Consider the following 15583-nt stretch of genomic DNA (forward strand, 5'->3'; position numbering starts at 1 on the left):
AAATAGCACAGCATGGATTTAGGGCATAGTTTGCCTTTAAATATTAAAGAATCAGGAACCAGGCAAGCTGTGGAAATCTTTCCATCGTTTCATTTAGGTGTTACCGTTATGTTCAGCCCTGAATGTAAACAAGAGAACCCATTAACACATTAATTAGAACATTGTGCAATCGCGCTCTTTTCATCTGTTTATTAAACGCACTCTGCCCCGGCCCCCACTTCTCTCCGAAACGAGACACTCATCCCTGTCGGCGGCTTCAGACAGCCGTCTACCGGTTTGTTCATGGCGCTTTCTGAAGTTAATTAGAGTTTTGCATCATTTTATATTTAATATGTCGGTGACAGGGTGTTCAGGTGGCAGAAACTCTCAGAAGGCGTAATTATTCGAGTCCCTTACGCGTGCTGCTCGTGTCAACGAGTTTGATTTGCAGTGTCGCCGTGAGTGTATTTTTACTCTGGGGGATTCTGCACGTGTTGTTTTGTCTGCTGGTTGTGGTATGGTGTGATATAGCATCGATGCCTTCATCGCTAATTAAAACACTTTGTGGCTACCCCACAAAATGGAACGTGCTGTACCCTTATATGATAAGAATGGACAAATGTTTGCTCTGTGAGGCTTTGTCAGGTTCAGATTCACCTATAATGCTGAGAAGCTTCCAGATTGCTGGTTTTACGATCATGGAATTTAAACAAGACTCTAGTCTGGTTTTGGACCATGATGTTGTTTTTGGCCGTAGTAACAGCAAAGACAGACACCCACCTGGGCAGGTAGAAATTAATATCTCAAACCCTGCACTTTTTTCCAGAAACGCACAAAACATCTGTCATGCCATAACCTTACAAGTAGAAATGAGATTTGGTTGCAGACTTTTCATTTTCATTTACGTGCTATTAAGGAATTAGAAGGTATGTAATTTGACATTTGGGGAGTTAGGACTTCATTAAATGTGCTTTCCAAAATACCTCAGACCCCTAATGTCTCCATTAAGTGGATAGGGAACAGGTCCAGGAATGAGATTATTTTTTTCTTTTTGAAAAGCCAGGTTTCGTGTTGCGTTTTTGTTCTCAGGAAGCCCAGACGCACTGTAATTCTTTTGCTGAACTTCGTGAGTTGGCACAGATTTGACGTGTAAACATAATCGTGGTAGAATGCTTTGAGAACATGCTTCGCCGCCCCTGTTCATGCCTGCCGATGTTTGTTATTCCTGCATCGCGTGTTGCTGTCTACAGATGCGTATCTTCACACCTCCAGACTCACTCACAGATTCTCACAGTCAGTCAGACGCGCCCTCCTCAGATGGGGGCAGATTAAACCACTCGCTGTCTTCACACTACTGTTAGGGTGGGCCTAATGGGAGTAACAGCAAGCCCTGAACTGAATGCCCTTTCTCTCATTCACACTCATACTCTCATTACTGATTGCCCTTTCTCTCATTCACACTCAAACTCTCATTCTCTTTGTTCTCGCTCTCTCTCTTCTCTCCATCTCCATCTCCCTCGCAATTTTTTTATTTTATTATGAGTTTGTTGCCTTTGTTTTTTGTAGTCCTGACTGTTATAGATGGTGGTGTGTGTGTGTGTGTGTGTGTGTGTGTTGTGGGTGGGTGTGTGTGGCCCAAGTGTTTGGTTTTCTCTTTGCCCAAGTTATTGTAACTAGATGACTCATTAAAGAACATCAAGTCAAAGTCTCTCTCTCTCTCTCTCTCTCTCTCTCTCTCTCTGTGCAAACATCAGTTTTATTTTTTTTGTCCAGTGCAATAAAGGAGACCTTAAAAGTAAAAATGATCTCTCCCTCCCTCATTCCCTCTCCCTCTGCCTCTCGCTCTCCCCCTCTCTCCTCCTCTCCCTCTCTCCCTTTGCTCTCTCTCTGTCATCCTCCCTCCCTCTCTCTTCCTTTCCCCTCTCTTTCTCTCAGAGTGCCATGGGGACTGTCAGCGCTGTGTGGCCCACAGGGGCCAGGATGGGGGGAGTGTGTGTCTGTGGTGTAGGGACCAGAGACTCCTGCTCCTGAAGGACCGCTGTGTGCCCTACTGTCCGTCCGAGGCCTACAGCCAACAGGGAGCCTGCAGGAGTGAGTCTGACCAGAGTATCCTTACTCTACCCTTACACAGTGTTAAAATAGCTCTTATAGAGTGTATACAGTCCCTATCAAACTCATTATCCCTCACAATAGCCTTACCCTTATTGGACTCATATGTACTCTGTTAGAGTTTAATTAACACTGGACATTTTAATGTGCATGAGCGTATCGAAGCTATCAGTAGTGGATAACTTTCAGTATTCACCTGTGAATATATAAACTTGAATTAGAGAATCAATATCACATGTCTTTGCTAATATAAATGTGTATTTCAGAATATTATACATGCTGTATATTTTATGGATTGGGTGTGCAGTACCCATGTTTTGATTATTGACATTTCATTGTCCCGCAATAATGTTTTTTCATCAGCCAAGAACATTCACCATAAGGAATGTATGTGTTCTACTTTAAAGTTCAATATTTACCCACAATCCCCTGCAGTTGGATTAAACCAGTTTCATCAGATGCATTCTTTATTGAACTGTCTGTTGTTTTCATTGCCTGATGAAATTAGTTTTAGTCTGGTCTGGTAACCTTCTCCATTAAATTAACAGGGACCCACTTCTCTTCATTAGCCACTGCAATGTATTGCTTGTTTACATACATTCTATAGGGCTGTCACTGTCTGTTATATTGTAATGTTTCATTGTATGGTGAAATTGCCATTGTAACTGGAACATGTGTTAACAAGACGTGTGCATACTTAACATGTGTTTTCCAGAACTCGATATGCTGTAACCAAGGATATCAGATCAGTTTAAATTAAACTTCGGAATCACATTAGAGTCTTTCACATGATCTTGCTCAGAGTATCGATTTCCACTGAAAGAGTTTTTTTTTTGTCTGAGTGCTTTGAGGTGAACTAGGCCTCCATTCTCTAGCTTGCTGTGATTTGCAGATCTTCACTTTAAGTACCATCACAAGATGTTTTCGGGAAGCAACCAAGCCAAAGAACGTCTGATATAAATTCTGTGGCACTTTGCGGATCCAAACATGTTTACCCGTTTTCCAAAAACATAATGGAAGCAATTGACCCAAGAGGGCACCTGGACCTCCAGAATATACGACTGTGATACTTGTGTTCTCTTCATATTTCAGCGTTTTTGGCAGGCGGTTATAGACATTTAAAATGACTTCTGATGTGATTCACTGGAACAGGGTCGCAGTAAGTGCATTGTGTACTTTTCCTTTTTTAACTTTTCTCCCAGAATGCCACCCGTCCTGTGAGAGCTGTGGGGGCGAGGGCCCGCTGTCCTGCACTTCCTGTCCCGCCCCCTCGGTCCTGTCCCCGGCCAGCCAGTGTGTCCCGGGATGCCCTCAGGGATACTACGCCGACGGGGGGCGTGTGTGTCGGGGTGGGTGCTGTTTTAGCTGTTTTAGCTTTCAGAGGATCGTCCACTGTGGTTTATATGGTAGTAGCTGCATAGGAGTGCTCCGAATGCTAAGAATGATGAAATTAAGTGTGAAATGGAGTGTGTTTGTGTGTATGTGTGTGTGAGTGCATGCGCATGTATGTGTGTTTGTATGAGTGTGTGTGTACGTATGTGTGTGTATATACTTGTGTATATTTGTGTACGTGTAGTTCTGTTCCTGTATAAATGTGTCGGTCTCATTTGCAGCGTGTGACAGCCAGTGTCTGACGTGTGACTTGGCGGGAGTGTGTACGTCCTGCCGTGACCCGGCGAAGGTCCTGCTCTTCGGCGAGTGTCAGTATGAGACCTGCGCCCACCAGTACTACCTCAACACCACCACCCGCGCCTGCCGAGGTAACCACGCCCCGGACGCCATTTCACACCCGTTCTTACGCTTCCTCCAGCAGCCTCTACAGAGGGGCCATGCGGTGGGTCCAGAGATGCTGCTGGAGGGTCCCTACTGAGCAAAAACTGCGCGTTAACGTACCGCAAGCTCTGTATGGATCCGGATGGTCAAACAGAGCTATTATATTGTCTCTGTAGCATGCTCTGCTATCCGGAACGGACTGAAATGATTGTACCTATGAAGGCAATCTCTGTACAGAGTCTCTGGGCAGTACTGTATAGACCCTCCATATAGAGGCTGTGGATCAAGCATGAATCAGGCCTTATTGGAAGTACCGCAACCACAGTAGAAGACTATGCTTTCTTTACACAGTGATTTACTGTAAACTGATACTTTAATATCTTTTTATTGCTTCTTGGGCTGTTTCAACAAAGGGGTTTTTATATACTGCATTGGTGAAGCACATTTTTCTTTCGGTACATGTTCTGTAATGAGTAATTGTTCTACTGGTGCAGTGGGAATTGAGTTGTATACTGTGGAGCAGTGGCTCACCACTGCATCTTGAAATGGTACCAAAACATGTTTTACAAAATAACTAAACATTTGTTTTCTCTGTGTTCATTGCAAGACACAGTGCTGAAGAGCAAATTATTTGAATACCACAAATAATACTTCTATTACTTTTTATGTTCCTTTTTTTTCCATTATTATATGGTAAAATGTTGGGCCAAAGTAGACTGAGTGGCCCGTTGTCAGCATTAATGTTATATTGTATATTATAACACAGTACGTATATTGTTCTTGTGCAGTATTTTATGCACATGTGGCTCAGCAGAAATGCCTGCATGGAAAGATGGGAGACACTCTAAAGACTTATCTTCATCTTAAGATGACACCCTGACCATCTCATATATTTTGACACCTGAAGTGTTTGGTGGGATGTAGCAAAAAGTTAGAAATGGATTTTCCGATGGATGGTCGTTGACTTGTTATACATGTACTGTATGCTTAATATGACAAACCAAACAGTCCGTGGCCTTCATTCTAAAGTTTTTTAAAGTATTTATTTTGGTTTCCTGCAACTGGAAATTCATTTCAAGCTTCAGTTACATTGTGCATGTTACATATTAACGAGCTGTTGCTTATTTTCTTGGGGAGACTGGCATTTGTTTTTTAAATGGAACTGCCGTAGTCAGCCATCCTTTCTATTTTGTTTTTATCTGTCACGGTTGAAACCTTGAGTGCATATTGTATTCTACGTTATCCTTCTTAGTCGATAGTACTACAGTTGTTGTAACTTTTTCTTATTCCATACGGAAGATTGACAGTGCTCTTATTCATGGGGAAGTAAACCAGGGGCTCAGAAAGGAACAGCCATTTTGTTTCTCCTGGCTCGGTATTTCCCTTGGAGACACACAGACTTAATGAGATCTGGTCGGCTTGGGCACCAAGCGCCACTGAGACAGGGAAATCGAATACACAGAACCTTCGATTTTCAGATGAATAAAGTCAACGCGGAGGGTGGGAGGAGGAGTTTTATTTCCGGAGAGACAGAGAGTTTGCCAAAGCTGAACTCAGCTTGCTACGGTAGTGAACGCTGCTGTTTAAGTAGGAGTATAAACAGGGAATGTATTGGCCGTATGAGCTGCTTCATCCTGCTGGGTGACAGGATATTACAGTTAAGACAGTAGAAGTGTCAGAGGGGTGGTTGTGCTAAACTGCAGTTGCTGGGGTTGTCCTACGTTTGAGGTGGAACACATACTAAGCTCTCCGGCTTGTGTTCAGCAGCCCTCCTGTGAATGACAAGGAAAGGTTCACTACCTGGGTGACATGAAACAAAGTGGAATTTGCTGAGTCGCTTTCTCCCCCTGTTCTCCCAGAGTGTGACTGGAGCTGTAACGCCTGCCGGGGCCCTCTGCGCACCGACTGCCTGCAGTGCATGGAGGGATACGTCCTCCAGGACGGCGTCTGTGTCCATGGCTGCGCCGCCGGGTCCTTCCAGGATGGAGACAGCTGTCTGAGTCAGTGCCTGGCATTTACTTAGCTTAACTTTGATTCAATCAAATAATTGATTTCAGTCTTAAATGTTTAATCCCTTTTATAATCTTTTATTCAGCTGATCAAATGTTACCCAGACATTCTATCACCCTTTAAGGTCTATGATCACAATTATGTGCTTATATTTGATAATGTTAAGAAAAATGACAAAGACCACAGAAGTCATTCTGTTTGGTGTGGAAAGATGACACTTTGTATGAGTATTCTAAAGGCATGTAAGTACCTATATGAAATATAATTTTGAAGACATTTCTATCATGCCTGAAATGGTAGTAAATGTTCACGTTATGCAAAAATGGCTAAATTGGTGAGGATGGTAATGTCACACTCACTACTGGTTATCAAAAGCAATGCAGTTCTTGAACAATGACTTATAATAAAAAGAAAAAAAAGATTCCAAAGAACTTACTCTTCAAAGGGTTAAAGACTTGTGTGTAGTGTGTGACCGTAGCTGCCCGTATTGCAGTGTGTGTGTGTGTGTGTGTGTGTGTGTGTGTGTGCACGCTGAGCCTCTCCTGGTGTCTGTGCCCAGGCTGTGATGCCCACTGTGAGCAGTGCCAGGGCCCCGGTCGTTGCAGGAAGTGCCAGACGCCCTTCGCGCTGCTCCAGGGACAGTGTGTTCAGGAATGTGGCCAGCGACACTTTCTGGATTCTTCTACATGGCAGTGCGCCGGTGAGCCCCTCCTCTAACGCCTGTCAGCCAGTCAAATTCATTTATTATGCCAGTCGGCCAATGAAATTCATTTTATTCACTGCAGGAATGTCATAGTCCATGACAAAGCACAACCCTGAGATGTGATTTAAAGGAATAAGATGTGATTGATTTTTTAAAATGTTTTACCACTTAATTACTTCATACATATATAAGCAACAGAACACGTTATTTAGAGTAAAGCCTCAAAAACTGTTTGGTCACGTAGCATTAACAGGTGATAGGTTTATGTATTATATGGGTGTAATTTCATATGTAAAATTTATTGCAGATAGACAAATGATTCCTGGGTAGGAGCATTGAATTTGGGAGTGCCTTGTCACAAAGTGGGAATTTGTTGTATTTTATTCTGTTCAAACCTCTGATGGATCGCTTTTACAATGGAGCGATTTTACCCACCACCCAAAACAGAGCCAGTACCCAGAGACCAGCCAAGACCAGAATTCAAAGCCTTTTAGCACGATTAGCATGCTTGGGCTGTAGTGACATTACAGGAAACTGCAGAGCAGGAGGAAGTCAGGTTCTGCGCTCAGAATTTGTGTTTGTTTCCCAGCATGCTCTGCTCAGTGTGTGCAGTGCGAGGGGGCCCAGGACTGTACGCTGTGCAGTGAGAGAACCTACCGTAAGAACGGGCTGTGTGTGGCAGACTGTGGCCACGGTTTCTATGCCGACACCAGGAGCAGAGCCTGCAAAGGTACTGTGGTATCACCACCCCCTCTTATTCGCCCTTTCAGTCCCAAACCCAATATTGAGTGGTTCCACCCAAATCCCCACAAATTGAGAAAGGTGAGCTAATTTTGTAGGGTTTTATTAGGGGCTGAAAACAGTAGTATCGCAGTCATTTCGATTGGTTGAAAAGGTATAAGATTGAGAGTGCCATATGGCAGGCTTGGGATTTTATGGTAGTTAATGGTAGTTGACTTCTCATGAACAACGACTGTCATGCATGAATATCCCAGGAGATCAGTCGTTTCTGAGATACTCAAACCACCCTGTCTGGCCCTAACAAAGTTTACTTGTTAACTGATGTTTGGTCTGAACAACAACTGAACCTCTTGATCACGTCTGCATGCTTTTATGCATTGGGTTGCTGCCAAATGATTGGCTGATTAGATATTTCCATTAACTAGCTGGTGTACAGGTGGACCTAAAAATATTGATATTCATACCCTGTGTACATCCTAAGTATTTAAAGTTTATGGGTCATACAGGGATAAAAGTTAGGCTTGTGTCAGTGTCCAAGCATCCAGCATTATTAAATTTGTGAAGACAGTTATTAATTATTAAGAATATGTATGGAATTTGTGTATATGTCTGAATTAAAATGAAGCAGCTCAAAAATCATGTCTCTTCAGATTCTTTCCCCAAAGAAGGAAACATAACTCTGTGCTTCATGAAAGCATATATACACTCAGAAAGAAGAGTTCTTTGGCTTTTTTGTCTCCATAGGGGAACCCTTTTTAGTTCTTTGGTAGGCCAGAAAGCTCCCCGATTGAATCATGTTGCTCAGCAAAAAACCCTTGAACTAAAATAGATAGGGTTCCTCTATGGAGACACAGAAGAGCCTATTGGAACTCTTCTGAGAGTGTATATATTCAATTCCGTTAAATTCAATTTTATTTGTGTACTGCTACAAAGACTGTTACAAAAACACTTTATGGAGTAAGAGTAGGGCACAAAATATATGAGATGGTCAATATATTCAATTCAATAACATATTATTTGTATTGCGCTTTTTACAGAAGATGTGTCACAAAGATGCTTTACAGAGTAACAGTAGGGCAATAAAATATGAGAAAGCCAAACAGTCTCAGGCAACTCAATGCCATTACTGAAATTGTTTTAGCTGTCCTTTAGTACTGTCTAGCTTATAGTGAGTGTGTGGAAAAAAATGTTCAAAGAGAATTTTTAACACTTTACTTGAACCCCTCGCCAAAAGCCTGACAAAACAATGCCATACACATGACATAACAGCTGGCACAAGATGGCATAACAGATGACAACATCTGTAAAAAAATTTGACATGAACTGCCATCATCTATTATGCCATCTTATGTCACAGAAATGTTTGACAGTGTTATGTCAACCTTATTGGGAGGGGTTCCAGAAAAATGTTACCTAAAAATGAATCGGAATTTATGCTGTATCCCTTGGTTTCCATAGCGAATAGCCATGCCCCCTCCCTGCACGTGAACAGCTCCCTGCTGGTGAAAGTGGGCGGAGCCAGTCCTCTGGACCTGTCGATCATGACGGCGCAGGATCCGGATGGTTCCGTGGAGGAGCTGGTCTTCCAGGTGGTCCAGCCCCCGACCAACGGCCGGCTGGTCCGCCTGGCCAATGGGAGAGAGACGGGCCTGGCCCGAGACGACACCTTCACCTTCGCCGAGCTGCGAGACAAAGCTATCCGATTCGCCCACGCCAAGGACAAATCAAAGTGAGAGCGCTGATGCGTGGCTGGCTTCGATAGGGACCCTGTTCTGATTCAGGTTTTTCTTGTGTTTGTAATCTCCTGGTGACGGTCAGTGCACATCCACATCTGATGCAATTGCTTTCGGGTCTGAGTAGGTGCTGCAGTCAGATCTCTTGAGGCGGGTGACATTAGCTCAGAGCGGTCGTCTGGCAGTCGGAAGGTTGCCTGCCTGTTCCTTCCCCTGTCATGGGTGCACCCATGATGAACTTGCACCCATGATTGCTCCCAACGAGCTGGTTGGTGCCTTGCATGGTGACTGGTCATCACAAAAGTTAGTTTTCGCACTCCAAGTACCAGAGTTCCATTTGAAACAAAGCTATTTTATAGGAGCTTTAATCAAGTGCTTTATTTTTCTTAGGTACCAAATGCTATATAAAAAAATACAGATTGAAACTTTAGTTATTGAAAATAAACATTATCACTCAATACCATGATACAGCACGTCGAATTTGGGCCCTATAAAGAGAGGGATTTCTCATGAAAAGCATTGCGGCATCTGGTTTTTAGCATCCTTTTAATGTTGTAGCCGCACCATCTGTGTGTGGCTCTCAGGTACTTTGGGTTGACTGAATCAGAATCTGCTCTGGCCCCCTCTGTGGTGTGAGTTGTGCTGGGAATCGCTGAGTCAAGATCATTTCTTTTGATGCTAGCGTGTGTGCGGGGGGGGGGGGAGGTGCGGGGGAGGAAGCCAATCCCCTGTCAAACGCTCCAGTGCCTCCACAGAGGTAATTAAATGTAATGACCTCACAGAGGGTTCTTAATGACCTCACAGAGGGTTCAGCCAATCAGACCCCCCCGCTGACTCTTCGCGGCCTCCCGCGCTGAGGCTCTTTGTGCTTCCCGTGGGGGGGGGTCACAGATCAGGTCACACGCTGGAACCGCCACAGGAATGTCCTCCCCCCCCCCCCGCCCTGTTATTTTCTGTTTTGCTCTATCATTCTTTTCTCTATCTCTCCGTCATGACCTGAGCCTCCTTTCAGCTCTCTGTCCCTTTTTCTCTCGGGCTGTCATCATGCCTCTCTCTCCTCTCCTCCTCTCACGGTTATTCCTCTGTCTATCCATCTTTTGTAGCTTTTCATACCTCTGTTCTTAGCTGCTTCTTTGTTGCGCTCTTATCTATTTCTCTTTCTTTCTTTTCCTCTCTCTGTCACTTCCTCCTTTCTATCTCTGCTCCTCTCCCTGTCTCTCTCCCTGTCTCCCGCTCTCTCTGTCCTTTTCTCTCCCGCCGGCTCATTAATTCCAGGCTAATTAGCGCGCTGGCTGTGCTTTGTGTTGCAGGAGCGGCCGTTTCACCCTGAGGGTCAGTGACCAGCAGCTCTTCTCCCAGCCGGAGGCAGTTAATGTCCAGGCTGTGTCCCTGCAGGTAAGAGCAGGGGGGGGGGAACCAGATACGAGGTCCTACCCCCCCATACCCGGCCCCATCACCTGCTCCCCCTTTCAGCAACAGACAGTGAAAACGTAAAATAGATTAGACGGCAACTGGCCATTCAGCCCAACTTGGCTCATCATTTTTTTAAAAACAATGTTTTCATTAAACTATTAAAAAATATATAAAACAAGCAATACAAATAATGTTAAAATAAATACAATCAATCGATAGAAACAATAAAACACAACAGTAGACACTAAAACTCTTAAAGCCGGGGCAAGTTTTTTTGGTAATATTTGGTGAAATTCTCTTCGCATTCAGACAGCTAGCAATTAACCTGCTCTGGGGCAAAAAAGCTGATATCTGTGACTGTCCCAGGACAGATTTTCATGGACTTTGGTTTTTTATCGCTTCCTGTTGCTAACATCCAATGAGGGCTGCTCTCAGCCAGGCTTACCTGCCTATCATAATTGTGGCGCGCGTCCCTGAGAGGCTGACTGGCCACAGCAACGTCAAACCAGCGTGGGTGACGAAGAGGAGGGGGTTGATTTTTCCTCGCTGTATACATTCAAAATCTTTCTTCTCCTGCCCAGATTCTGCTCGCGCCCAAAGATCCCAGCTTTAACAATAAAACCATTAAAATCAGTCACAACAAATACATTTAAAAACCAAAATGTGCAAGAATACCTCAAGTGAAGCATGGTGGGTACACACACTCATAGTCCCCTCTCCTCCCGGCCTGAGTCATCACTCATCTCCTCGGCCGTACCGCCAATGGTGTGTCAGCAACGCACTAGCAGGTGCTTGTGCGAGAAATCCTCAACACCGATTCAGCGACACGAGCAACAAATCCAAAGGCTTCCTCTTTTGACACAATTCATGAAATTTCTGAGCCGAGAAGTATCCCACTGCTATACAAATAGTACTGCATTCTATGTCCCTGCACATTGTTATGGGGATGAACATTTTCCCGGCAACATCTGCAGTCTCGACGGATGTGGCTTTGTCTCTGACCTCAGCTATTTAGCTCGAGTGGCGAGATGCAGGGTGCTTTATCAGAACAGAATTATTTCTCTCTGAGGACTGAACAAAGTGTAGTATTCCAAAGTGACACATCCCTTGTTAATAATGTCAAACAAGACCTTAAACACTGTATAGTTAGTGAGCTTCCCAATTACACACAACTTTCAACATGGCCATGATATCTATGCCATATCTCTAGACTCCCTCATATTTTGGGGTACATATTTCAGAAAGGAAATAACTGAATTCTTTGTTTGTCGCAGCAGCTGGTTTCCTAACTGTGAAGCTGTGAATTATCTGCTTTCCGAGGGATAGAGATTGGGAGTGCAGAGCACTGTTCAGAGCATCATTTCCATAGGGAAGGGTCCATTTCAAACTCTATTTTTATGCTGTGTTCTCAAATCCAAAACTCAAAATAAAAAAGGCATTAAACAAAAGCTTTATTCAATCCTCACAAACATAGCAGAACCGACCAGTGCCTATGTGACAGCAACCGGCTAAAATATGGACCTCCTGGGCAGTCTGTAAACAAGAAAGGTGAAGCCGTTAAAAGGTTTTAGACGCCCGAGGCCTTGTGGAACAGTGTTCTTGTTGTGGCACGCAGCAGGCAGGGGGCCCTTCTCATTGTTTTCCAAACTCACGCTAGCGGTATAGACTTTCAGCCACAGCTGGGCAGCTGCATGCAGTAGTTATCCACAGCTTGAACCTGCTGAGATCCAAGAGGCCGGGCAGTTCTCAAGACATAAAGGTCTGTTCAATACTAATAACAACAATAATAATAATAAGAAGAAGAATTCCTTGAACTACTTACTATATTGTGATATATTTGCAGTGAGGCGGGGGAAACACCACTAATGTGTAGCACCCACCTGGGTGATGCACGGCTGCCATTGTATGGCAGAACGCTCACCGCACATCAACTAAGATAGAGTATAAACAATATTTTAGCCTATTGAATCAGGGGATGATTAGGCGGCAGGTTCAAAGAGCCATGTTTGGAATTTAGCCAGGACACCGGGGAACCCCCCTACCCTTCGCGATGAGCATCATGGGATCTGTAATAACACGGTGAGTCAGGACCCCAGTTTAACACCTCCTCCGTGTTTAGCGCTGCACCGTGAGTTTCCGAACATGCAGTTTGGCCTCTGAGATGCGCCAGTTTAGTCTGTTCTTTCAAAACATGAGGGGTTTTTGTTCTGCTGCCTGGTATAGAACCAGAAGAAAGGGTTCTATCAAAGGCCTTTAACCCAGTTACTTGGTCTAATTTGATGCAACGTCTCCTGTACAAGCAGAACTCTGTAAGGGAAGGTGTGTGATTAGACCTCCCATCGTGCATAGTCCCAATGTAGGTTTGCTGAGGGAAAATAAATCAGATTAATACGCTACAAACCTCCTTGAATAATATATCCGTGCTCCTCTTATGCGAATGCGTAGCCACTTTAAAGAATACCCGTCTCAGTAGGTGGTCTCTGCTGCTTGCTTTGATCTCGGTAGGAGCAGAAGTTAGCCTCGTTCCATAATTGGCTCGGCTGTCGGCTCCTTGGATGGTGTTAGATGCAGTTCAGGTAGAGCTGACTGAGTAGAATGGAAACTTGCCATAGCTGGCCCCCGTACGCCACGTTTTTCTTTTTCAATCTGTGCCCATAAAGCTTGCAGCACAAGATGATGGACCATATTCCTCAGCGCAAATATTTATTCCCTGGCAGCAGTGGGGCCTCTCGGAAGGAGAGGAAGACATAGTGCGGCCCCAGTTTTTTTTGCCGTTACCTCAGTACCTAACTTGACCTTCCTACCCTAATGACCCTAATGTAACGGGGGCGACATTTGCCCAGGAGGTAAGAGTGGTCATCTGGCAGTTGGAAGGATGCCGTCTCGATCCCCTGCCCTGGGTATTTGTGTCCATGAGCAAGACACCTATCCCCCAATTGCTCCTGACAAGCTGGCATGGCAGCCTATCGCCGGTGGTGTGTGAGTGTGTGTGTGAATGGGCAAATGAGAGGCATTCATTGCGAAGTGCTTTGGATAAAAGCAATATTTAAATGCAGGCCATTTACCGTCCTCTGTCTCATAGGCCCCATACGTCCTCTCCAACCAACCCCTACTGGTTGGCCGAGGGGAGGCTGCTCCCATCAAGACGGATTCGCTGAGGATCGAAGACGATGACAACCCTCAGGACGTGCTCGTCATGGTGCGGGACCCGCCCCAACATGGCCGCCTGGTGCGTCTCCATAGCGACCAGCCGCTGTCGCAGTTCAAGCTGGAAGAGCTGGTGAAGGAGCAGGTGCGGTACGTCCATGACGGATCCGAACAGCCCCACGACCAGATCCTCCTCCAGGTCAACGACGGCCACAGCTACCAGAACCTCCTCTTCCACATCAATGTGGCCCAGAAGGTAGTGTGGGGGTGTAGGCCTTGTTTAATTTACAAATTTTATTTATTAGTTGAATTATCTTTCTGTAAATGTGCCCAAGTTAGCCAGGGTGGCTAATTTTTACCTGTAGTCCTTGGGCTGCATGTCTTTGAATCGTGGGAGGAAACCGGAGTACCTGGGGGAAACCCTGGAAAACACGGGGAGAACATGCAAACTCCACTCAGAGATGACTCAAACCACAAACCTCCTTCTTGCAAAGGCATCCACTATGCTAACCACTATGCCACCATGTCACCCCAAACACTATGTATTTGAAATGATTCACTCCCGCAGATCCATGCCAACAGTCTTCGTAAGGCCCTTCTTTTATGCTTCTTTAAAATGTTCAGCATTTTGCTGGTGTCTAAAGGCATGACATATTTTGGAATAGATGTCTTTCCCATAGGGGTCCTGAAATTGGGGGTTTATGGGAATGAGGTGGGACCGTGACTAAGGACAGGAGGTGAGCAGGCAGCCCTCCTCTTGAGAGGCTGAGCCAGCCGCCCAAAGCGACGCAGGAGTTGGCGGTCAGCCAAGATGGCTTCTTCCCTAATTATCACCCTTTCTGAATGCCAGAGGAAGGGGAACAAGGCAGGGCCTGCCTCCATGGAGGTGATGTCTAGACAGATAGCGGCAGTGTGTTGGGTCTTCTCCAGTTCCTGCCATTGTGTCCCATACAGTGTTCTCTGCAGGCCTCATTGCATTCCTAATGAAACACACACACACAGACACACAGTTCACACCACATATCCTATGGACCACGTTGTCCTATTAACCTGTATCAAATTACAGGTGCCTTCCTAGCCTGTTGTCTGCGCTCAAAATCCAGCCTTTTTTTTCGTCCGTTATTTGATCCGGACGGTGTACCTTCCCCTGTAGGCACCGACAAAGTTCCTGCGCTCACGCTCTGTCGAGCTCCGGAGCTGGGAGTGAAAGCTGAGCGAGCCGAGGGCTGGCGGTATCCGGGGGCGACTGCGCGTTTTGTTTGAAGCTCGGGCGCGAGGCATTCATCGGCGGATCAGCCGCCCGTCGCTTACCTGGTTACCGCGGCGGCGGACAGACCTCTGTACCGGTGCCAGGCCATGTCCGGGATCAAAGGGGGTCCGGCCGGCCGGATTAATGAACGAGGCCGTTCAGTAACGAGGCCTTAACGATGCAGTGATTGATCCCTTTCTCTTCCCCTCCGAGCACAGATCGCTTTTCTTGGCCCTGGGAAACGTTCCGGTCGTCTATTGTTGCTCCACTGGGAGAGGGTAAAAACACAACTATATAAAAGGTCTGTGGCAACTGGTCCTACTTCATTCTTTATTCTCTAAATGATTTTGGAACGTGCAACATCTGTGAGGGAGCGGGGATGGAGGACCAGACGCAACTGGATAGGGAATCTTCAAGTTACCCACAGAACGCGTGAGAACCACTAAAATGATCTCGGGTTCACGGCAATATAATCTACGGGAACCACTATGGAAAACAGGACAGAAACTATTTTAGTTGGCGTTTCGCCAACTAAAATAGTACCGAAAACCTGGTACACAAGTCTATTTTGAAAGAAAAATTATAAAGAAAACCTGATACGGTTACCCGAAATGGGGTAACACGCCTTTAATTCTTGAATGAAAAAAACAGCCTTGACGGCTACCTCTACCTGGCTCAGTGTCTGAAACACAATGTAACACTCAAGCACAGAGCAGAGGGACAATG

At 45.3% G+C, this 15583-nt stretch overlaps 1 protein-coding gene across 1 annotated transcript in view; it reads left to right on the forward strand.

The window, feature by feature from the left end:
- fras1 (Fraser extracellular matrix complex subunit 1) overlaps positions 1–15583 on the forward strand; it is a 135469-nt gene that overhangs the window by 76823 nt on the left and 43063 nt on the right. Inside the window, exons 21-29 of the mRNA XM_061259739.1 lie at positions 1915–2070; positions 3291–3437; positions 3702–3848; positions 5721–5861; positions 6431–6571; positions 7164–7304; positions 8774–9044; positions 10359–10443; positions 13544–13864. Coding sequence (XP_061115723.1) covers positions 1915–2070; positions 3291–3437; positions 3702–3848; positions 5721–5861; positions 6431–6571; positions 7164–7304; positions 8774–9044; positions 10359–10443; positions 13544–13864 — 1550 coding nt within the window. The remainder of the gene's footprint in view (positions 1–1914; positions 2071–3290; positions 3438–3701; positions 3849–5720; positions 5862–6430; positions 6572–7163; positions 7305–8773; positions 9045–10358; positions 10444–13543; positions 13865–15583) is intronic.

The sequence above is a fragment of the Conger conger genome, chromosome 11, assembly GCF_963514075.1.
Source record: "Conger conger chromosome 11, fConCon1.1, whole genome shotgun sequence".
Lineage (NCBI taxonomy): Eukaryota > Metazoa > Chordata > Actinopteri > Anguilliformes > Congridae > Conger > Conger conger.